General features: G+C 43.4%; 4 protein-coding genes across 12 annotated transcripts in view; 2 read left to right on the forward strand and 2 right to left on the reverse strand.

The window, feature by feature from the left end:
- The window catches only part of LOC115171544 (nucleolar transcription factor 1), a 33,090-nt gene extending 29,015 nt beyond the window's left edge, over positions 1 to 4,075 (forward strand). For all 4 annotated transcript variants that reach the window (XM_029728473.1, XM_029728476.1, XM_029728474.1 and 1 more), the window contains 6 exons: positions 47 to 135; positions 241 to 430; positions 1,032 to 1,079; positions 1,207 to 1,275; positions 1,375 to 1,494; positions 1,599 to 4,075. In XM_029728473.1, the coding sequence (XP_029584333.1) occupies positions 47 to 135; positions 241 to 430; positions 1,032 to 1,079; positions 1,207 to 1,275; positions 1,375 to 1,494; positions 1,599 to 1,721 (639 nt within the window). In that variant the 3' untranslated portion in view covers positions 1,722 to 4,075. The remainder of the gene's footprint in view (positions 1 to 46; positions 136 to 240; positions 431 to 1,031; positions 1,080 to 1,206; positions 1,276 to 1,374; positions 1,495 to 1,598) is intronic.
- A 287-nt stretch (positions 4,076 to 4,362) lies between these two features.
- On the forward strand, positions 4,363 to 13,825 carry LOC115171546 (ataxin-7-like protein 3). 6 transcript variants are annotated; one of them, XM_029728477.1, is made up of 14 exons: positions 4,363 to 4,755; positions 5,117 to 5,196; positions 5,341 to 5,453; positions 5,583 to 5,715; positions 5,817 to 5,988; positions 6,111 to 6,211; positions 6,317 to 6,375; positions 6,898 to 6,943; positions 9,160 to 9,197; positions 9,286 to 9,354; positions 9,493 to 9,536; positions 11,178 to 11,249; positions 11,611 to 11,747; positions 11,839 to 13,825. In XM_029728477.1, the coding sequence occupies exons 3-14, from the start codon at positions 5,403 to 5,405 to the stop codon at positions 12,036 to 12,038; spliced, it is 1,122 nt and encodes a 373-aa protein (XP_029584337.1). In that variant the 5' UTR covers positions 4,363 to 4,755; positions 5,117 to 5,196; positions 5,341 to 5,402; the 3' UTR covers positions 12,039 to 13,825. The 6 variants fall into 6 exon arrangements, with proteins under 6 accessions (XP_029584337.1, XP_029584339.1, XP_029584338.1 ...); XM_029728478.1 differs by having other exon boundaries at positions 4,365 to 4,755; positions 6,317 to 6,339; XM_029728479.1 differs by lacking the exon at positions 11,178 to 11,249.
- Positions 13,826 to 13,997: 172 nt separating this feature from the next.
- Positions 13,998 to 18,507, reverse strand: LOC115171547 (transmembrane and ubiquitin-like domain-containing protein 1). Its single transcript, XM_029728484.1, has 3 exons — positions 18,375 to 18,507; positions 16,527 to 17,101; positions 13,998 to 16,008 (listed from the first exon to the last, which is right to left on the reverse strand). The coding sequence occupies exons 2-3, from the start codon at positions 17,084 to 17,086 to the stop codon at positions 15,639 to 15,641; spliced, it is 930 nt and encodes a 309-aa protein (XP_029584344.1). The 5' UTR covers positions 17,087 to 17,101; positions 18,375 to 18,507; the 3' UTR covers positions 13,998 to 15,638.
- A 353-nt stretch (positions 18,508 to 18,860) lies between these two features.
- LOC115171549 (ankyrin repeat and SOCS box protein 16-like) lies at positions 18,861 to 21,719 on the reverse strand. Its single transcript, XM_029728488.1, has 7 exons — positions 21,531 to 21,719; positions 20,926 to 21,302; positions 20,440 to 20,707; positions 19,874 to 20,279; positions 19,627 to 19,710; positions 19,259 to 19,372; positions 18,861 to 19,162 (listed from the first exon to the last, which is right to left on the reverse strand). The coding sequence occupies exons 2-7, from the start codon at positions 21,257 to 21,259 to the stop codon at positions 18,977 to 18,979; spliced, it is 1,392 nt and encodes a 463-aa protein (XP_029584348.1). The 5' UTR covers positions 21,260 to 21,302; positions 21,531 to 21,719; the 3' UTR covers positions 18,861 to 18,976.
- Positions 21,720 to 21,787: the final 68 nt, after the last annotated feature.

Raw genomic sequence — 21,787 nt, forward strand, 5'->3', positions numbered from 1 at the left:
GATTTAAGTGCCCTTTGAGACTTACTGGCACTCTTTTTGCTGACAGAGGGAACTGAGTGAGATGCGCTCTCCTGCAACCATCATTGCCTCAGGGAAGAAGATGAAATTTGACGGTGAACCCAAGAAACCCCCATCGTGAGTATTTCTGATGGAATGCTTCTGTCTGTGTTTTTGATAAACTTACTTCACTGTGTTCACCTATAACTATATTGATGTAGGATATGTAAACGTACCTTTCAGGAATGGCTACCAGAAGTTCTCTCAGGAGATGCTGTCCAACGGAGAGTTGAACCACCTCCCTATGAAGGAGCGCATGGGGGAGATCGGGGGCCGCTGGCAGAGGCAGCCCCAGAAGGAGAAGGACCGCTACAAAAAGATCGCTGAGGAGAAACAGAAGCTGTACAAAGTAGAGCTGGAGCGGTGGCTGGCGGTACGCCGTCTTTGATTTGTTGCAGACATTAAGTCAAAATCAAATCAAATGTATTTATATAGCCCTTCTTACATCAGCTGATATCTCAAAGTGCTGTACAGAAACCCAGCCTAAAACCCCAAACAGCAAGCAATGCAGGTGTGGAAGCACGGTGGCTAGGAAAAACTTCCTAGAAAAGCCAAAACCTTGGAAGAAACCTAGAGAGGAACCAGGCTATGAGGGGTGGTCAGTCCTCTTCTGGCTGTGCCGGGTGGAGATTATAACAGAACATGGCCAAGATGTTCAAATATTCATAAATGACCAGCATGGTCAAATAATAGTAATCACAGTGGTTGTCGAGGGTGCAACAGGTCAGCACGGCCAGGTGGATTGGAGACAGCAAGGAGTCTTCATTTTAGGTAGTCCTGAGGCATGGTCCTAGGGCTCAGGTCCTCCGAGAGAGAGAAAGAAAGAGAGAATTAGGGAGAGCATACTTAAATTCACACAGGACACCGGACAAGACAGAGAAATACTCCAGATATAACAGACTAAGTGCATTGAACATCCTATCAATTGTGTGCCTGTAATGACCTTACAATTTAAAATGTCCCTGCTTTCACAGAGCTTGTCCTCACAAGAAAGAAATGTGTACAAGGAGTACAACTCACAAGTAAGTTGTCTGTGCTATTCTATTATGTCTTAGAGTGAGAGTTATCACAAACTCTCCCTGTAGTTGCTGGCAAATTAACATGTAAACAAACTGAGTGTTAATCTTAATCTCCTATTGTCTTCCTCAGAAAAGAAAAACCCCAGTGAAACCAGGAGGCACTGCAGCCAAAGTTAAGGCCAAGGTAACCAAGAAGTCGGTAAGTCCCAGCTCTGTTCAGTTTATCATTACCACTCTACTTTTACTACTCTGCTCTAAGTCAAACATCATTCATCTCTGACAATCAATCTTCCCCCAGGACACAGAGGACGAGGATGATGATGATGACGAGGAGGAAGAGAAGGAGGCTGCCTCATCAGATAACGATTCGTCCAGTGCAGAGGACAGTGAGGAGGAAGATGATGATGATGATGACGATGTTAGTTTTCAGACTTGTGTGAAATTCATCATTGCTGTTGGAAATTATAATGGTGCCCTTGACTGACATGACATGAGGCTAATGTTGTGCGACACCTCTTGCAGAATGAGGAAGACGACGATGATGACGACGATGATGAGGAGGCGGAGGATAAAGAGAACAAGTCAGAGGGAAGTAGCAGCAGTGATTCGAGCTCAGTGGAGACGTCGGACTCTGATTCAGACTGAAACACTGGTCCGTTGTGACCCAAGAGAGACTGAGCAGCGCTGAGCCAAGAGTTCAGGGAGTGCTGCCACTGTGCCGGCCCTGCTTTCCTCACAACCCACCACCAGAGGGAGCCCCTGCCCCACCATGTCCATTTCTCACTCACTTTCTCTCTTCTGTGTTTCTTCATTGGTGTTCTGTATAAGGAGGGTGAAGACCCTACCACCACCACATCATGCCCTTCATCTGTTATTCCTCCAAACCTGCCTTGACCTGCTCCCCTGTCCAGCCTACACAACGCTGGGTTCAGGTGGGGACATTTGGCTTCCTTTCTATATTCTGTGGCTAATAGGTTTCTATTAGCTTTTTTTGGGTGACTGTTGATTTTGGCCCCATCCTGCTTTGTCAGTGTCTGTCAGATGCTAGAGGCCACGGTTACAAAGGGGGGAGCGGGGAGTTGTGAACAGGCCTCCTAGAGCCAAAGAACCTATTTGTCTGGGGGATTATTTTAGGGCGGGGGGTGCAGGGGACCAAATAATTGCACTCTTGAGAATGTTTCCTGTAGTCTTTTGTTCTTCAGCGCCTCTCAACTTTCTTCCTGCTCTCAATGTGTATGTTTTAATTATTAGGTTCTTAACGAGGTGGTATCTTCAGGAAAAATTAAGCCATTATGAATGTCTCTTGTTGTTGCTGGAAATTTGGAGGAGATGTATTCATCCACAGTTTTAGTTAGATTTGGATGCATTTAGAAAAATGGCTTTTACCTGTCTTCGACAGGTGTTCAAGTTCAAAGGTGACTGACAGTCTATTTATTTATGCTACATAGAAATGCGTCCAAGATTTTTTGGGGGACAATTTCAAGGGTCTTTGTGGAGCAAGTCCAAGACAATTCTGTTTGACTCATGTTGATTTTTCAGTTTAGATTTGTTCATCCACTGGCCTGTTGAACAGAATAAATAATGAATGTTTCTTAGTGGTATCAAAGGAATATATCGTTTATCGATTAAGAGTTTTTGCTTGCCACTCTTACAGAGTAGTTATTTTTGCCCAGACTGCAGATATGAGATTTAATTCCAAACAGACTATGTTGTACAATTTAATATTGGTTTTGATTTCTTCCTTGAACCACTGTTTTACACTTCTATTTGATCTAAAGCTGATTTAATGAATTTGTTTTAATAATGTCGAGGGCTGTGGTCAGTTCCATTTGAAATCAGGGATAGATTGAAATGGATCCATTTAGTTATTTTTAAATAAAATAAAATTGACCCCAACCCCGATATTCTTTTAGTCGAAGTATCCCAAAAAAGCTTTGCACTTAATGTAAGCCTGTCCCATACTTCCTGTGGTCAACAGTCAACTGTTCAGCCCCTTCATGTGTTTGTGTGAGAGCGACTGCATTGGTGTGTGCTGTCTGCATCCTGTGTTTGACTGTGGCTTTGATTATCTACCCTTCTCCATGTGTGTACTTCTCCACTCCCCAAGGATTCAAAAACATTAGCTTGGTGAGAGAATGGGCTAGACGGAGTTCCTAAAAATGTTTCTTACACCAGTCACATGCTTTTAAATCCTTGTGGGGCAGTGAACGAGTTTGCACTTAGGGGAGAAGGGTACAGAACCCGACTGCAACCTGTGAAGGATTTATGTGCCTGCGTGGTGTAGGAGGCACTTCTCATCCCATTACCACACAAACACCTTGATGTAGATTTTTTGAATGCCCTTTTCTCAAAATGATTGAAGCCGAGTCATGTGTGGTCCTGTTGGTTACCAGCACAAGGACAGATGCGATAGATGACCCACTGGACAGGTTATGTCATAAGTTTAACTTGTTTCCAGGACAGTACAATGGGTTAACAATGGCCCCAGTTTTAAATGGGACTGAGTTAGTCCATTTCTAAATCTCATAATTGTTGACTGAATAACACCAGCATGGTGGGCTAAATATGATTTGGTGAAGGGAATGTGGGAAATGTTATGGAGGGTGGCATACTGGATTCGGGAAAAGGGATTTGGGGAAAGGTGTTGCCAATGGGGATACAACATACTGTTGTATGGTATTTGTAAATATTGCTTTTTTGTATTGTGTGGAATTACTTTGATTTGTAGTTTGATTTATTTGGCCAAGTCTTGTCAGTGGCTCCATCTGAGGCGTGAGTCCATTGCTTGCAGGGGAAACGTTTTTTGATTGTATTTGTCCGTTTTAGTTATTCTCTCTCCCCATGTTGGTTTCTTTGTATAAATGACTAAATGAGAACGGCTTTACAGATTTGTACTGCTGGTCATTTGACACATTTTTTATGTTTTTTTTATAGCGGAGGGTGTTATGTCCCTGCTATTTAAGCATTTGGCAAATAAACTTGGTCTTTAATAAAGTATACATATTGCATTCATTATTTTTTACAAATGATTGTAGGTGATATGTGATGGATGTTGAATACAATTGCCGCCTGAAAATGGATAATGGACCACTTCAAATAATATGTTCGAAATGCCGACCAAACAATAGTGTCTTAAATAAATGGATAAATTTGAATTTCGTCAGATACTTACAACTAGCTATACCCTGATCTATGATTTAGTTGTTTCGTGAGAACTAATCGATAAACGATAACCGTGATTATTTCACCTCTTCCCTTTCCGTCAATAACATAAATGGCCACTCGCGAGAGGGGGCGGATCCAGACATCCGATGTTTTTTCTATTTAATTATTGCATATCCAATTATAAATTAAATGTATGCACTTAAGTACAGTCACTTGAGTTGATTAGAAGTTAATTTCCTTTCTCTGCCATTTTTTCCCTACTTTAGGCCAAGTAAAACGGCACGGAGAACCTCGCTGATCGTTTAGTGAGGTCTGTTAGGAAGGAAAATGGCAGCCTCTTTTTACATTTTCTTATCATTTCCCTTTGACTCTGCTGGATCACATTTAAATGACTAGCTAATAGCTACAACAACATGTATCATCCTATCTAGATACAATGTAGCAAAATAATCTCTTGTCAATGTCCAGCTAAACTGTAACGGCTAACGGTTACATCATAGATTGGTCGTTGATGGTGAGTGCGAGCTGACCAGTATGATATTCTCTGTAAAGAAATCATCTTAGTAAGATTATGTGCAATGAGCTGATTTGTTAGCTAGCTATGTTTTTGCTATCGGTAGCAGATATTAGGAAAATATTTGTTTTGCTAACTAGCTGTCTATCAGTTGTTACTGCGTTCTATCCTAGCTAATATCGAACGTTAGCGCTAGCTAGCACGTAGTAGCTAGCCGTGTCTTAATGCTCACTCTAGTCTCTAGACAATACAACTGTTCTGGCTGTACTTTCGTTTTTGTTCTGGTTCTGTCTTGTATCGTGTAGCCGCAACACCAAATTTACTAATTCAGTGACATGTATTTGTTTATTTGTTTCAACAGCTAACCAAAACAATATCAGGCAGTCACCTCTGCCAACTATTAGCGAAGAAGAGGTCTCAACTGAGTGTCGGTGCTCCTTTGTAAGTATTGATTCAGTCTCACTCTGGGACTTTTGTTGGGTTTTGTCCAACAAATGGATAATCTCTTGTCTCATCACTTATTTTCTATTGTTTGAATGACAGAGTTATTTTAAATCACTAAATGTGTGTATTTCCTGTTTTCAGCTCTGTTGTCCCCCATATCTGTGCCATGTAGAAGGCAGTGATTCGCCCATAATTGTTTGCAAATGAAAATGGAGGATATGTCTCTGTCGGGCCTGGACAACACCAAGCTAGAGGTGAGTAGTGGACTACACTTTTACCATCCTATCATGTTTAGTGGTAGTTGTCCTGCTTTAAAACAGCAAGTTGCTCATGTAGTTTCCTTTCCTTTGTGAATCTGCTTTGTTTTTTGCTGCCCTCCACAGGCCTTGGCTCAGGACATCTATTCGGACCTGGTGGAGGACGCCTGTTTGGGCTTGTGTTTCGAGGTGCATCGTGCTGTCAAACAGGGATACTTTTTCCTGGATGACACGGACCAAGAAAGCATGAAGGACTTCGGTTAGGACCAGAGTGCTTTCTCCTGGGTCTGGTTATCTTGTTCATCTCTCTGCCTTTAATTTGTTACTTTCTTTCATGTATGTTGTTGCCTTGCTCCGTAGAAATCGTTGACCAACCAGGAGTGGACATTTTCGGGCAAGTGTACAATCAGTGGAAGAACAAGGAGTGTGTGTGTCCCAACTGCAACCGGAGCATTGCTGCGTCCCGCTTTGCCCCTCATCTGGAGAAATGCCTGGGCATGGGGCGCAACAGCAGCCGCATCGCCAACCGCAGGTCAGCAAGGGGCACTGGACATGGACAGTGGGCACTACACTACAATGTGACATAGAAAACAAACCAATACATTCCTCAAGTGAATGGGCAATTCTGATAATGTTCTTGATATTGGTCTACAGAATAGCAAGCAGTAACAACATGAACAACAAATCGGAGAGTGATCAGGAAGACAATGATGACGTCAATGACAATGACTGGTCGTATGGCTCAGAAAAAAAAGGTGAGAATAAAACAAGTGTGAATCCCTGTCTGAATTTTTTTGTGTGTTTTTAGCTGAACAAGCACATCTATGCTTGTCTTACACCCCTCTATTTTCCCCCTACAGCTAAGAAGAGAAAGTCAGATAAGGTATTTTTACATTCTTTGAAACAACATGTACCTTTGGTAAGTTTTGTTGCCGTGGGGATATTTATTCATGTTTTGTATGTTGTTTTTGTCCACATGTAATTGCAAGGGGGCCAATAGATAAAAAAGAAGGATTTCTGGTATCCCTCTGTCCATTCTGCTAGGGCCAGGATGATACCAGTATCGCGTTACTCGTTAGTATCGTGGCAAGGAAACTTCTTTAGGAAAACAGCCCCAATGTTGGAAACAAACATCATTAAGCTGTTATCCAGTCACATTTATTTATTTTACAAGCTATAGTGCACATTTTACAAACAGCAGCTTTTTAAAGGACCAAATAGTTTGCTCTGCATTGTGTTTGAATTTTTCTCATGGAATTTATTTTGCCATACTGATATTGTCCCAGCCCTAATTTTCTGCTTGCAAGGATGAGCATTTTTTTACAAATTCAATTGGATCAAGGGGTGTGTGCTTCACTTTTCCTGTTGCATGCTTCGCTAGTTGTAGATCAGTGTGAATCTAAATTGACAGTTCTTCTCTTTTTGTGTATTATTTCCTTAGAATCCAAATTCACCCAGAAGATCAAAATCTGTAAAGCATAAAAATGGTGAGTATAACTTTACCTCTTAGAACCCATGTAAAATGCAGGTGAAGTGACAAACTAGAAGCTGTGTGTCATTTACATTTCCTGAATCCTGACTGCATAATGCATTTCCCATCTGGAATGTAAATATTTTCCAATTGAAACATGATTAGAATGCAATTTTTCTTTTTTAATCTTAGTGGCAATCAGCAGTTAAAACAATAACAAGGCATCGTCCTCGCCCCTTATTCTGTAAAAAGCTGAGGGATTGTGCTAGAAATTCTTTACCACTCAAATTAATAGAAAGAGCTATGGATGCAAGGACTCACCATTGTGATATCAAAGTTCTAGTTTTGAGGCTGTATAGTGTTTTGTTAACAAACATTGGAGTACAACAAGTTCTGATGGGGTATGACAGTTTAAGTTCTATTCTTCAAGAATCAATGGGTACATATCATTAATTTATAAATCCTAAAATGGATGTAGCAACTGCAGATTGCCCCTTTTGTTTTTAAATGTCATTTGTCAATATCAGTTCTCAATCAGCATTTATTTTACTGAAATTCACACGGATATTCATACTAAATTGCATACATTTCTGTTTATATAATGCATTCTGATATACAGAATATTATATGTGTATGGTCTCATGGTGTTTTGTTTGTCAGGAATTAGAATGTGGGAATGTTCTAGAGTCCAGACTCTCTGTAGCCTTGAAATGGAAGTGTGTAGGTGAAGTCTAACATAGAGCTCACTCCTGAATACACCCAATTTATGGCCCTACTTTGTGTGTGTTTGTGTGCGTGAAAGTTTTAGAGTAGTTGGTTGAATGGTTGGGGATGTTTTACACTCTGGTCGTTTCAGCATTGCTGGGGCCAAAGCCTTGTTGCAGATCAGGAAGCTCCATGCGTGCTGTTGAGAGATGATGCATTTCCTCAGTGATCGGAAGGGGCTGATTACTGCCAGGCCAGCTCTATAATGCCCTCCCCCACTGCAATGTAGGGTCAAAGGTCAACTGGAGAAGAATCTGGGAAAGAACCCTGCCGTTTTAGGGATAGTATATCAGGAAAAGAGTACCTGGAGTTTGAACTTTCATTCCTAAGGAAATTAACCTTAGCAGAGACCCAGGGTGTCTTCAAAATCCTCTATTGAGAATGTTAATGTGGCCTTCTGGATTGTTCACGATAGATGGCCATTGAAGGAGTCTGCTGCTTAAATCCAGGTCAAATGTACAATGTTAGCAGAATACAGATGTAGTACAGTATGAAAAGGATCAGAAACAGCATTGAGGATAAGCAATTAAGATTTAAGGCAAAGGCTGACTCTTCGTGCCCCACAATCTCCTGTTTGCTTGAGGATTTTAATTTGAGATGGATCATGGTGCAAAGCTAGTGAGCTGAGAATGACTTACAGGAAGCTGACAATTGTGTGCAATAAATCACAGTTCGGCCTCCAGTTTTCAGTTCTTTGTATGTAATATATCCAATTTATTTTCTGTATTGTGTTATATATGTTTAGCTAGTTCAACACTTGATTGAAAAAATCATGTCCGATGATAGTCTGGTCCCAGTAATGATAGACTACAGTCATGTCTCTAAAGCAGACCAGCTGCTTATCTTAGTTTCTCAGGTGACTCAACAAGTCCTCTGTGCATTATCCTATCCATTATCTACTTGACATATTCATGCTTTTGTTTGCATTTGTTTTTGTCGTTTTGTATCATGTCTTCATTGATTCTTGATTTCCTGATTGTCCATGTTTCTTTAAATGGAACTGAAATGAAACGGTGCTGCTATCTTCTATGGAGCATCAAGGATGTTCCTATGTAATAAATGACCTGAACTCAATCCACACCAGTTTGACCGACCTGTCATTTGTGGCTTTGGCCCTTAAAGTGCTGCTCAATTTCAATCACAGATTGATTAAACCATTAAAATATATTTTGCCTTATGCATAAATATACTTGCAATTGCAGCACGTACATAATAATCAATCATGTTCTCTTACCTTACTGGTCAATAGCTAGCGAGACCTTTGCTTCATCCCGTCATAAACTGTACGTTTTACGTATGTTTTCTCAGACATAGGAATCAATTGTTTGTGACAGGTAATATTGTGGATATTGCACTAAATGTAATCACTGCTGTATTTCATGGTTGGTGGTGGTTGTGTGCATCATCTGTGTCTTTGGGAGTCAGTGGCAAGTAGACTGATGGATCATATGCTGTTCTCTTTTTCAGGGGAGCTTAGTAATAGTGTCAATGCAGATCCATACAAGGTAACCAGAATCCATTTTTCTGATGGTTCACACCTACATATCTATTAGTGTGTTGATGTCTGTTATCGTTCTCTCTCCCTCACTGCAGTACAACTATAACACTGGCATCAATTACGAAACTTTAGGCCCTGACGAACTGAGGTCTCTGTTGACAACTGTGAGTCATTTTAATTTATCCATTCTACCATCCATCCACAAGTCTAACTGTATATCGGATCATATCTAAAATCTCAAGACATTTATCAGCCGTGTGTGTGACTGGCTTGTCTCTAACTACACTGCCCCCTGTCTGCAGCAATGTGGAGTGATCTCGGAGCACACCAAGAAGATGTGCACCAGGTAGGGATTACTCTGCACGCAGACACAGCTCATGCACCTCTTAATAGTCTTGTCATTTCCACCTAACGTCCTATCAGCTACACGGAGTGCACACACATACCTTTATCACACAAACTCATTAATACTTTTTGTTTCTCAAGCGCTGGCACTAGATGTTAGCTTGAGTCAAAGTTGCTGATTATGATCATGATGAGCCATTCAGGGTTGTACTGTGCCAGACAGACATCTTCCTGGAAGTTTGATGTCAATGTCAGGACGTCCTGTGTCCATCCCTCAGCCTGCCCCTTAGTATGGACCTTACCAGGTTCTCAGAGGTGTTTGTTAAACTAGCTAGTAAGGAAGGTCTTCCGTGACTTGAATGACGTGTGTTCCTGACAAGTGGTAAACCTGTGGCCCAACTCTATTATGGAGGCTGCCAACAGACACTCATGGTTACTGTTCTGTATGCTGTTTCTGTGAGACCTTTAACATGATCAGTTTCATTGGTGTGTTGTGATCATGTGTAGTTGGGACTGATTTTTGGGGTACACAAGTGGCAACTCTATGATTCTCAATTATTTTCCATTTCCTTTCTAACATAGTATTTAGATGATTAGGGTCAGTTATTGGCTAATTTTCTTTAAAAAAAAATTATACTGAACAGAAATATAAACTAAACATGTAAAGTGTTGGTCACATTTTTTTATGAGCTGAAATAAAATCCCTTAAATGTTCCATACGCACAAAAAGCTTATTGTGTGTATTAATGTGTTTACGTCCCTGTTAGTGGGCATTTCTCCTTTGCCAAGATAATCCATCCACCTGACAGGTGTGGCATATCAAGAAGCTGATTAAACAGCATGATCATTACACAGGTGCACCTTGTGCCGGGGACAATAAAAGATTAGTCACACAATTCTACAGATGTCTCTAGTTTTGAGGGAGCATGCAATTGCCAGAGAATTGAATGTTTATTTCTCTACAATAAGCTACCTCCCAACGTCATTTTAGAGAATTTGGCAGTACATCCAACCGGCCTCGCAACCGCAGACCATGTGTAACCACGTCAGCCCAGGACCTCCACATCTGACTTCTTCACCTGCGGGATAATCTGAGGGGGGGTAATAATGAAAAGTATTTCTGTCTATAATAAAGCCCTTTTGTGGGGAAAAAAACTAATTCTGGCTCCCCAGTGGGTGGACCTACAGTATGCCCACCCATGGCTGCGCCCCTGCCCAGTCATGTGAAATCCATAGATTAGGGCCTGACTTCCTTCTATGAATTGTAACTCAGTAAAACCTTTGAAGTTGTTGCATGTAGCGTTTATATTTTTCTTCAGTATAATACCAAATTGTGTCAAATTAGTGAATCAATTCATATTTGATTGGACAACAGAAATTTTCCAATTGGACTATGTAAGACCCTGATTGGACACTGCCTGCCTTACGTGGTGAGAGACTAACTGGACACTGTCAGTGAGCAAACATGAATCTCTAACCTCCAAACTCTGACACCTGACCCTTCATCTGATTGGTCACTGGCAGTGTCTTTCTGTCTCTCTCCCACTCTTGTCTCTGCCGTGGCCCTGGGTAGGCGGGGCCACTGTGCATTGTGGGCAGGCGTTTCTCAGGTGTTTGTAATGCCACGTTGTGTCCCTGCCAGGTCCCAGCGGTGCCCCCAGCACACGGACGAACAGAGGAGGGCCGTCAGGGTGTTCCTCCTGGGGCCGTCCGCGTGAGTGTGCCCCTCCCCCGCCCCTCAGACCTCCATTGGTTCTGACTGGTTTATTCCTAGAACTGATATATTCGATCTTGATTGGTACCTGTGGTGTCCCTAAATGTACAGGTGTTTGCTTGAGGAGTTGTATTGAATGACTATGTATTTATTGTGGATGTTTTGTGCCAGTTAGATGGACAGGCCTTATCACTGAGGGTGGACTATGTTAGTTTGCTACTGTGTGAGCACTCATGGGGCCAACTGTATGGCCTGGATGTGTATTACAGTAGGTGTGCTGTATGGCAGATTGAATGGCTCCACCATGTGTACTGCTGCTGTCTCAGTGGCTGGTCTGATCTGAGCGGCTGTTGTCTGTCAGGTCGTCTCTGCCCGATGCAGACACGATGGTGGAGAGTGACTGCTACGACGCCTCAGACGGACAGGTTCTCATGAGTCGCCTACAGTGGGACGGATCCTCAGACATCTCCCCCTCCGATTCAGCCTCCTCCAAAGCCAGTAAGAGAACCGAATTCAGGTCCACATTCTGTACGTTCATTACGGTGGAAGTTGGTCTCATCTCATCCCCCGCTCTCGATCTCTCTCCCAGGCACCAACAACTCAGACTCTAAGAAGACCAAGAAGAAGAAGAAGACGTCTCTTGGCCTAAACAGCACAGGAGGAGGGGGCGGCAGTGGGAGTGGAGGCGGCAGCAGCTCCCAGAGTAGTCTAGTAGGCCTATCCAACAGAAAGAAGAAGCCCAAGCTTCCTGTTCCCCCTGCCCCCAGTATCTATGACAACCTAAACTAGGGTAGTCCCAGTCTGCCCCCCCCCCCCACACCGTACCTAAGAAGGTGACTGGATGGTGACATGGAATTCTGAACCAAGCTTCATCCACTCATCCAGCTCCCCAGCCTGTCAAGTCATGGTCTCATACCTAACAGAGGTACAGATACCAATGTCCTCTCAGTGGCAAAGATGATAACCCATTAACTCACATCCACTCACACACACATTAATATCAGCTCTGATTAGCCCAGGGGTTGTAACTTCTCTTTATTCATAACTGGACACAGCACCCCTTCATTTGAACGCCATTCTTATTTGTTTGTTGTTGAAGACAATATTTTGCAATTCCAGTTATAAAGAAACATGGGTCATTGATTGTTCACTTTAATTATGTTTTTGTTAATCAGTGATTTAGGCTTCAGACATGGACCAATCACACTCCGCTTTTTTGCACTCTGATCTGTTTTCTCCTGAAAACAAAACATTGCTTTATTTTTGACTCTCTGTTTAGGAGGGGACTTGTGGACTAATTGCATCACCTTACGACTACAGCTTTGTTATTATGGTGGGGGATGTCAGTGACATCTTGTCGTTTCACCAGTATTGGGGTACTTGATGGTGGCTTTATCCGTACTAGCATTGTATTGCACAGTGGTGTATGTGTGGGTGCATGTGTGTATGAATGTTTGTTGTGTAAAGTTGACTGTTTTCCATGTTGTGGGCCTGTGTGTGATTTCATTTGTTTTCAGATTACTATGCATCTCTGAATGTGCCATTGTGGTTGAGTCAGTATATGTGTTATTTTGAATATTTAACTTTTTTGGTTTACATTGACTGTGTCAAGTGAGAATCTGTATTTAATGTCTGCACTCAGTAAATTGTAAATGCAGATGTTGACATGTATCATGGAGTGAGCCAGTGCGTTTTTGTATACCGATACATGTGGTACGATGACCTATGTAAAATAATCATGATTTAATTGGATACTCTATACATACAGTTTCATGCTAAACAATGCTTCTTCCCTGTCTATCTTTACTGTTTCATACTCAGTCTGAAGTTTCTCCAACCTGCTTCTGCTGCAAATCATATCACTCTATACAAGTTGTAAATCTCGCATTGCTTCCTGTTGAATAATGCTATAGTATAGTGGAGTCAACCTGCTTTTTTCTCAATAATACTCTAGGTCAATCTGCATCACTTGACTTGCTTTCAAAGTCTGTCTCTGCTTATGTGCAGTGTCTATGCACTTGTAGGAATTCAAATCCGCCGCCACTTGCAACAGAAGTGCCATGGCTGTTGCATGGGATATTTCAAACTGTTATTCTTGCCTTATTCAGTTTTACTCTAGCTAACGAGTTAAGTTTGATATATATTGTTATTCATTCCTGTTTGAGAAGCCCACCAGACTATACTTGCTAGGCAGAATCTTATATACCCTGAGTTTTCATTTAGAACATTCAGCCAGTGATTAAGTATGACATCACTTTGATGTGCACTAAAAGAATCAACCTTCATGTGAAAAAACACATTTTGGGTATGGCTGATTTCATTTGTCCCTCTTTACGGACAGGGTAAAGAATGGCCTGTATTACTAATGCTGCGTACCTGTGTGTATCAGTGTGTCTCTGAACAATTTGAGTGTGGACAAATGACGCAATAGAAAAACTGTCTTCAACTTTTTTCATGCACGTGTGTGTGCATATGTCAATTGTATATTAATGTGATGCACAGCTAGGTTTTCTTTATATCCCAGTTCCCCATGTGTACAGAAGTTTCTTTGTCTGAGTAAAATGAAGTGTCATTCAGATTTCTTGCGTTCTGTCATTTTGTCCAATATCAGACATACTCCCTCTTTACACAGGGACTGATTGGTTTGAATGTCTTTAAATCTGAATCACAGCACTGAAGCCAGAGGAAAACAATCGGGATAAAGAGATTTTCCCTGTCATGTGTCACATTCCCCAACAGAAATCCTGATGTGTCCGATGTGGTTTTATCCCATTCATTCTATGTACAGTAAATACATATTTACAGTATTTTCTAAACCAAACATGTTGCTTATTTTCATGCATTAACTTATATGGTTTAAAATAACTAATATTAGTGTAAAGTAATTCAAACAACAAAAATCCTTAAACTGTTTTGCCTGGCAGTCGTTACAGTCCACAATAACTAAGGTGAAAGCTCATTCCCAAAGAACTGGAATGAAAGTAGAAATATAACCAGCACTCCATACATAGCGAGTGGTTTCAAAGTTGCTCTAGAGTCAAGTCTTTAGTTGTATAATCTTCATTTTGTTTCCGTTGCAAATGAATTGCTTGTTCAAACACGTACTACAAAAAGACAAAACATTTCTGGAACGTTAACATGTATATAATGAAAAGAGTATGTATGTGGCCATGATGTGAAGAAATGCATTATCCTAGGTCTAGATTCAATCAGATCAAGTGTTAACCGGCGATAGCTGACACCCGCATAGCTGATTTTTGGCATTGTAACTGCGTTGGAGCTGTCAAATCAGTCAGTGGCTGCTCTTGATCATTATCACGAAGCCACACCTGTCCTACTTGCATTAGAAGTTCAGAACGAGAACGTGTAGGCTAGATAGAAATTACACTCAAATTGAAAATAATTAAAATAAAGATTTCTAATCAGCCTAATCGAGGTGTAGATTACATCTCACATTCCATTGTTCGAACTTGTAAACAAGGCTCCATGGTATTCACTTAAAGCAAACCATGTTTTTGCCTGCTACAGTTTAACTGACGCTCATACACGGCCACATAGATAAGTCAGATTTCAAAATTCCTAATAAGACACTTAGGTCATCACCTTTGTGCACAAAACATCCATTTAATTACTCAAATATTTGTAGCTGATGCCAACATTTTATATTCATCTGTCTGCCATGTTTTTGGATGACGTCTGTGCTGCTCCCTGTGCGCACTGAGTGCTAGTGTGCATGTGATGTTGATCTGTATAAACCGGATTCAACCCGGATATAGACATGAATTTGCGTATGCGAACGTGAGTAGATAACCTTGAAAACAAAAGGCGGACATCTTGGAAGCAGTCTCCAGGTCTTATTATACCTCAGTGGATTTGACAGCACTAACACAGTTCCACCTCCCACACAACTTCTATACGGATGTCGGCTAAAGCGGATCTGATTGAATAGAGACCCTAATTTCTGAGAGCAACCTAACACAGAACAGGCTATGTGAAGCCAAACTGGCCAGAAGATATTGCTGACAGTGGACAAAGCAGCCTGTGGTCCTGGGTGTGATGCTGATGGTTCTGCCCTATAAGGACCAACAGGAGCTGGACCCACTCAATGTTTTTCTGAGAAGCAAAATTGCAGCTCAGTATTATCTCTGCTTCATACTAACAAACACACATTCCAGATAACTTGAATCTCTGCACATACAATCAATCTCACATTATGCTATTTGCTGGTGCATGCACAAACACAGCCACACCCACTCTTAGGATTCCAGTTGAGCTCTATGGTGTCTGAGGCAGAGGCCCCCTGACTCCATTCATCCTCCTGACACAGTTGTTATTCCTTCTCATTCTCCTGCCCAGATGAGGGCCCTTTCATCCTGCCTCCTCTCCCGCTCACCGGCTGTGCATTCCAAAGATGAGGAAGCTGAAGAACACAGTGACTCCCACCAGGGAGATGGTAGCAGGGGCGGTGAAGAACTGACGGTAGTTGATGCGGAAGTACCAGACCACGGCTAACATCACCACAAACACAGGCACCACCAGGCTGCTGGTGCTCAGAGCCAGGCCTGCAGCCCTGATTCCCCCACTAGCCCCAGAGTGAGCTACCTCCTCTGGGCTGGCCTCCCGCAGCACCTGGGACACGTGGCAGTGGATCACACTGTTGTGAGAGATGTTGAGGGACAGCAGAGTCCGTTTGGGATCCTGAAGCAGCTTGCCCTGGTAGATCAACTTGATCTGACGCTCCCGCCCTGAGAAGTACTTACTAGAGGGGAGAAACAAATGTCTCTAAGACTGTATGGGAGAGATATGCATGTTCAATAAATCAAAAAAGAAGGTTAAACACAGAAAATGTATAATGAGAGCTGCCATAGCACACTGTAATGACCCTGGGTTTATAAGCGAGGAAATCGACTCTGCCGCACGAGCATGCTTTTGCGGCAGTCGATTGCGCACCGGATCTCGGGCTAGGAGGTCGAGGGATCGAGACCTGCTCCCTCCCCGTTTCATTACATTTGTGTCAGAAGTGGTCGGACCTTGCATCCACGACAGTGCGTCTGCTTGGCCGGTGAGCGCGTCCCTGTAAGACGTAGAGTCGCAAGCTAGCACGAGGACGCGCTCTTTGAAAAGAGGGAGTAGTGTAATGACCCTGGGTTTATAAGCGAGCAAATCGACTCTGCCGCACAAGCATGCTTTTGCGGCACAGTCGATAGCACGCTGGACTTCCGGCTAGAAGGTCGAGGGTTCGAGACCTTCTCCCTGCTGTTTCATTACAATACTAACCTCTTCAGTAGACCCACTGTATCCTGGGGACTCAGGACTGCCACCTCTTCTGTGTCATTCAGGAACTTCAAACGAACCGTGATGCTGGTGCAGGAGACCACTGGGCTCAGCTTCTGAACCTTCTCTTCTTCCTCATAGTCATCCTCTTCCTCATCATCTTCCTCATCATCATCAGGCTGGTATGTCTGAGGTTTCTTCCCCTGGATATTCAATAGCAGGTCAACTCCAGCCCCTGCAGTCCCCTCTTCTGTTCCCTCACCATCTTCCCTCTCAGACCCAGGCTCCCCCTCCTCTGGCTTGTTCTCCTGGGAGGGTGGAGGTGTTTGCTGCTCTGGGGTGTCTGCACTGGGTGGCCCTCCACTGTAACTGTCATGGCCCCCCAGCCCGATTAGAGAGGCGTGGGCCCCGACTGTAAGTATGGTGCTCAGGATGTGGTCTCCCCGATCTGCCACTTGCGTGGAGAGCCACGCCAGGACCAAGGCCAAGACCAGGAGTAACACACCGCTTACTGCAGCCACCTCGTCTCCCATCCCATCCATTGTCAGTGCACACACCGCCATCTCTGTCCTTAGTGTCTGTGGTAAAGCAAAAGAGAAGTGAAAATAGTGCATAGCTACATATGAGTAGAAAGCCTATGAGCAGAGACCTGTATTACAAATGTCCGAGACAGAGACCTGTATTACAAATGTCCGAGACAGAGACCTGTATTACATCTGTCAGGGACAGAGACCTGTATTACAAATGTCAGGGACAGAGACCTGTATTATAACTGTCAGGGACAGAGACCTGTATTACATCTGTCAGGGACAGAGACCTGTATTACAACTGTCAGGGACAGAGACCTGTACTACATCTGTCAGGGACAGAGACCTGTATTACATCTGTCAGGGACAGAGACCTGTATTACATCTGTCAGGGACAGAGACCTGTATTACATCTGTCAGGGACAGAGACCTGTATTACAACTGTCAGAGACAGAGACCTGTATTACAACTGTCAGGGACAGAGACCTGTATTACATCTGTCAGGGACAGAGACCTGTATTATAACTGTCAGGGACAGAGACCTGTATTACATCTGTCAGGGACAGAGACCTGTATTACAACTGTCAGAGACAGAGACCTGTATTACAACTGTCAGAGACAGAGACCTGTATTACATCTGTCAGGGACAGAGACCTGTATTACATCTGTCAGGGACAGAGACCTGTATTACATCTGTCAGGGACAGAGACCTGTATTACAACTGTCAGGGACAGAGACCTGTATTACATCTGTCAGGGACAGAGACCTGTATTACATCTGTCAGAGACAGAGACCTGTATTACAACTGTCAGAGACAGAGACCTGTATTACAACTGTCAGGGACAGAGACCTGTATTACATCTGTCAGGGACAGAGACCTGTATTACATCTGTCAGGGACAGAGACCTGTATTATAACTGTCAGGGACAGAGGTGAAGTGCTACTTCAAAGCAACCGTCTATAGTTTCTAAAGTGATGGCCTGGCAATGTTGTCACAAAAGTTAGCTAGCAAACCGTAGCTAACCATCGAACTAATGTCAACCCAGTTAAAAAACGTCACTAATGTGTTTACTACTACATTGTGCATCCGTTGGAGAACTAGCTAGATACAGAAGAAAAATGTTTTTCAATGTTTATGCAAACGTTAGAAGACATATTGGAGGTTAACTAGCTAGGTATTAGGTAAGCTAGCTAGCTAGTAATAGCAACAAGGACGACCTTCGTTTGCTAACTTCCACTAAATTGTCAAAATGCTTTCTATAGATGTTCTAATTAAATGCACACACCAGTTATATACGCATTTGAATACAAGAGGTGCGCTTACCTGCTATGTAGTCAAATCATGTTTGACGACATGCTACCATGCTAATTTAGCCACAGCCCCGATAATAAAACTGGAGGGCCACATAAACACAGATGACGTTACGCCACCAGCGCGTAGGTCGGTTAGTGCTTTCAGGGATCCTTGGGACGTCCAACTCTTGTGTAGCTGGCACGCAAACGGGCACAAGCAAGGAAACAAATAATGGTATAAATCTAAAATATTAAAAAGTGGCTTCCTCTCCTCGCATTCTCTCTCCTTCATGTGCTGAAAATAGAGTACAGATGAAAGCAATAGTGTACCTGTGGTGGGTGGTTGCTTTCACCTGTGCAGATGAAGCAGCCTGGGAAGTAGTTAAGAGTCATACAGTCTGAGTTGTTGTCAATACATTCTGAGATGTCTTTTCATTCCTACCAATCGTCCATACAAATACAATTCATACAAGAACATAAATTAGTTCAGAAAAATAGTATCACATTTTCATATGCAAAATTGAAAGTTGATTTATTAATACAGAAAACACAAATTATTGCAACCATTCTTTTAGTTATTGTAAATGCAAATCCTTCTCTCTCTTGGCTTCTGTCCCATGTGTTCCACTTTATTCACTGGATCTCCCCGTCATTCCGAAGTAGTAGATACTCCATCAGAGAGCTGGGGATGTCCAATCTACTGATAGCTGCGTCGATACCTTTTCCTAAGTGGCGGCGCAGAGCACAGCGGCACAGATGCTGCAGGGAGCGGGGCTGGCTAGTCATCTGCCTCACAGAGTCAAAGAAACCCTGGTGCGTCTGGGAGAGATGGTGAGGGATGGTGAGGGAAAGGGAAGAGGACATTAGATGGCTCAGGCAGTGAAGGAGAGAGCTGAAAACAGAGGAAAGACAAACCTCATGTATCTCAAGAGGGATAGACTGCATCCATTCCTCACAGGAAGGGACAACAGCATAGCAGTTCAGCATTACCTCCAGAGTGGCAGGGGAGAGGAGGCAGAGTTTCAGCATCTATATGGAGGAAATCTGTGGGTTATTATTATTATTATCGTGCCCTCCAAAATATATTGTCTATGTAGAATTGCAGGGAATTAGCTTTAAAAAAAAATCATTGCACCCCTAAATGAAATACAATCAAGCTTTTGCTGGTGCACATATTTCATCCCAATAAAATATCATGAAATGGGCCCAAATGCAGCCTCCAACTGGCATTTTTACACCCAGCTTGGCCCATCTCACTTTTCCAATTGCCCACCCTGACATACCAAGCTTTTACCGGCCTTGGCCCCGTGGTTTAGGAGGGAGCGTGCTACAGCCTCAGGATGCTGGTCTGGATAGTCCTCTACCACCTGCAGACAGGAGAAGGAGAATAAGTCTGTCTTATCTACCACTGACTGATTATGAAAATTATAAATATAATTAAATAACCTTATGTCCAAATGGATCTTACACTATGACCACAGAACTCTCCTTAGGCCCCCCCCCCCCCATATGGCCCACCCTTAACCCCACCTGTAACAGACAGTCCATGCAGTATCCCGCACAGTTCTGCACATCTGCTTTGGCTCCATGTTGGAGTAAAATTTCTGCAATGCGTGGGCTGCAGTTACTACAGGCATTGTGTAGAGGTGTGTGGTGTTTCCTGCCTGCAGTGCAGGGCTCAGCCCCAGCTCCCAGCAGCATCTGGACCACACGGAGGTACCGCCCAGCCTCGGCAGGCCTCTCAGCCCCACCACAGGCTGCATTCAGGGGGGTCTCCCCCTCACGGTTCCTGGCTGACACGTCAGCTCCATGGGACAGAAAGAGCTTCACATGCTCCTCCAGACCCCGACGAGCCACCACATGGAGGGGCGTTAGCTTTGTTTCACTGGTCAACACATTGACCTCTGCCCCACCCGTAACCAGCAGCTCAGCACACCTGAAGAGAGTAGAGACACAACCTTATGATCTTATCATTCATTAGCACCCACATCAACAGACCCGCCTGCCATATAACTTTTGAAACATTCCGCTATCTATAAATAATAGAAATGATCACCAGGCATAGTGTCAGTATGGCTAAGAGCGCTGTAACTCACTGAAATGTCTGGGCTGTGTTGCAGAGGTGAAGGGGTGCACTGCTGTCTTCTGCCAGCAGGTCAGGGTCTGCTCCATGGGATAGCAGCAGCTGGATACAGCTGTCATGGCCACCTATACAGGCATCATGCAGGGCTGTGCTGCCACCAGGGTCAGCATCCACCTCCGCCCCTCGAAACAGAAGCTCCTCCACACAGCCTGAGTGTCCCTTGCTGGCTGCCAGACGCAATGCAGATGTCTGCTTGATCTTGGAGCTCATGGTCCACATCCCTGTCAGAGGGACAGAGAGTATGTACATTATTTACCTAGCAGATGCTCATAGCCAGAGAGGCTTAGGAATGTTTAGAGGATAGAATAAAGAGAGTCGATGAGCAGTGATTGGGGAATGATTGGAAGATCTATAAGAAAGGCACAGATAGGTCTAACAAAAAGACAACAGTGAAGCATACAGTAAAAGTGAGTTTCTATTCTCTGCGTTTGACACCTACCCAGCTCTGGAGCCCACACCATCTCCTCATGTACTGTTTCCATCAGTGCGTTGACCATGCAGGGGTCCTTTAACACAGTGTGCACTCCCTTCATGTCCCCACACATGAATGTGTTGTGGATTGTGGTGTCTCTGCATCGGGCCTCATAGACCCGGATCTCCTGGAGGCCCCGCTGCTGTCTGGGAGGGGGTCTGGAGGCCCGGGACACAGGTGGCCGGCTCATGGCCCTCCTGTGAGCCAATGCCTGCCGCTTATCCTCCCACTCCTGGAGCTCCTGATCCACTTTCAGAGAATGCAAGGCGGCTGAGCTGAAGGTAAATGTGTCCCTGGACATGACACCCAAAGCTGGAGCAGAATCTCAAGCAACCCACTGAGGTCTTTGAGCAACACATTTGAAACAGTTCCAATTTTAGTTGCTTACAGTGGACACAACATGACTCAGTGCAGCAAATTTGACTTAGACACTGACAAAAACCTACTGTTATGGCCAATACTAAACGAAAATCAAGTCAGAGACAACAGAGATGACAATTTATTTTGTCTCTGGTCTTTGAAGATTGCATTTACATAGTATCAATGTTGTGTGAATATAGAATTCTACTCACCTTGAACTTGTAACCGCTGTGAATTCAGATTTTTTTCATGTGAACTCAGGTAAGTTACTATACAAAATATAGTACATTTTCTGTTGTGGATAATGTAATTTGCTTTCGACTACTTCATGGCGTGTTTTACAGACACCTCCAATGTCCTTTCGCAAGAAATTGTTGCCCCAATACAAGTTTCGTGCCTGTTATAAATAGACGGGGAACTGCATTAACTGAGATAGTCAGCAGGTGGCGACAAGTGACGACCCATCTCG

This window comes from Salmo trutta, chromosome 32, assembly GCF_901001165.1.
Source record: "Salmo trutta chromosome 32, fSalTru1.1, whole genome shotgun sequence".
Taxonomy (NCBI): domain Eukaryota; kingdom Metazoa; phylum Chordata; class Actinopteri; order Salmoniformes; family Salmonidae; genus Salmo; species Salmo trutta.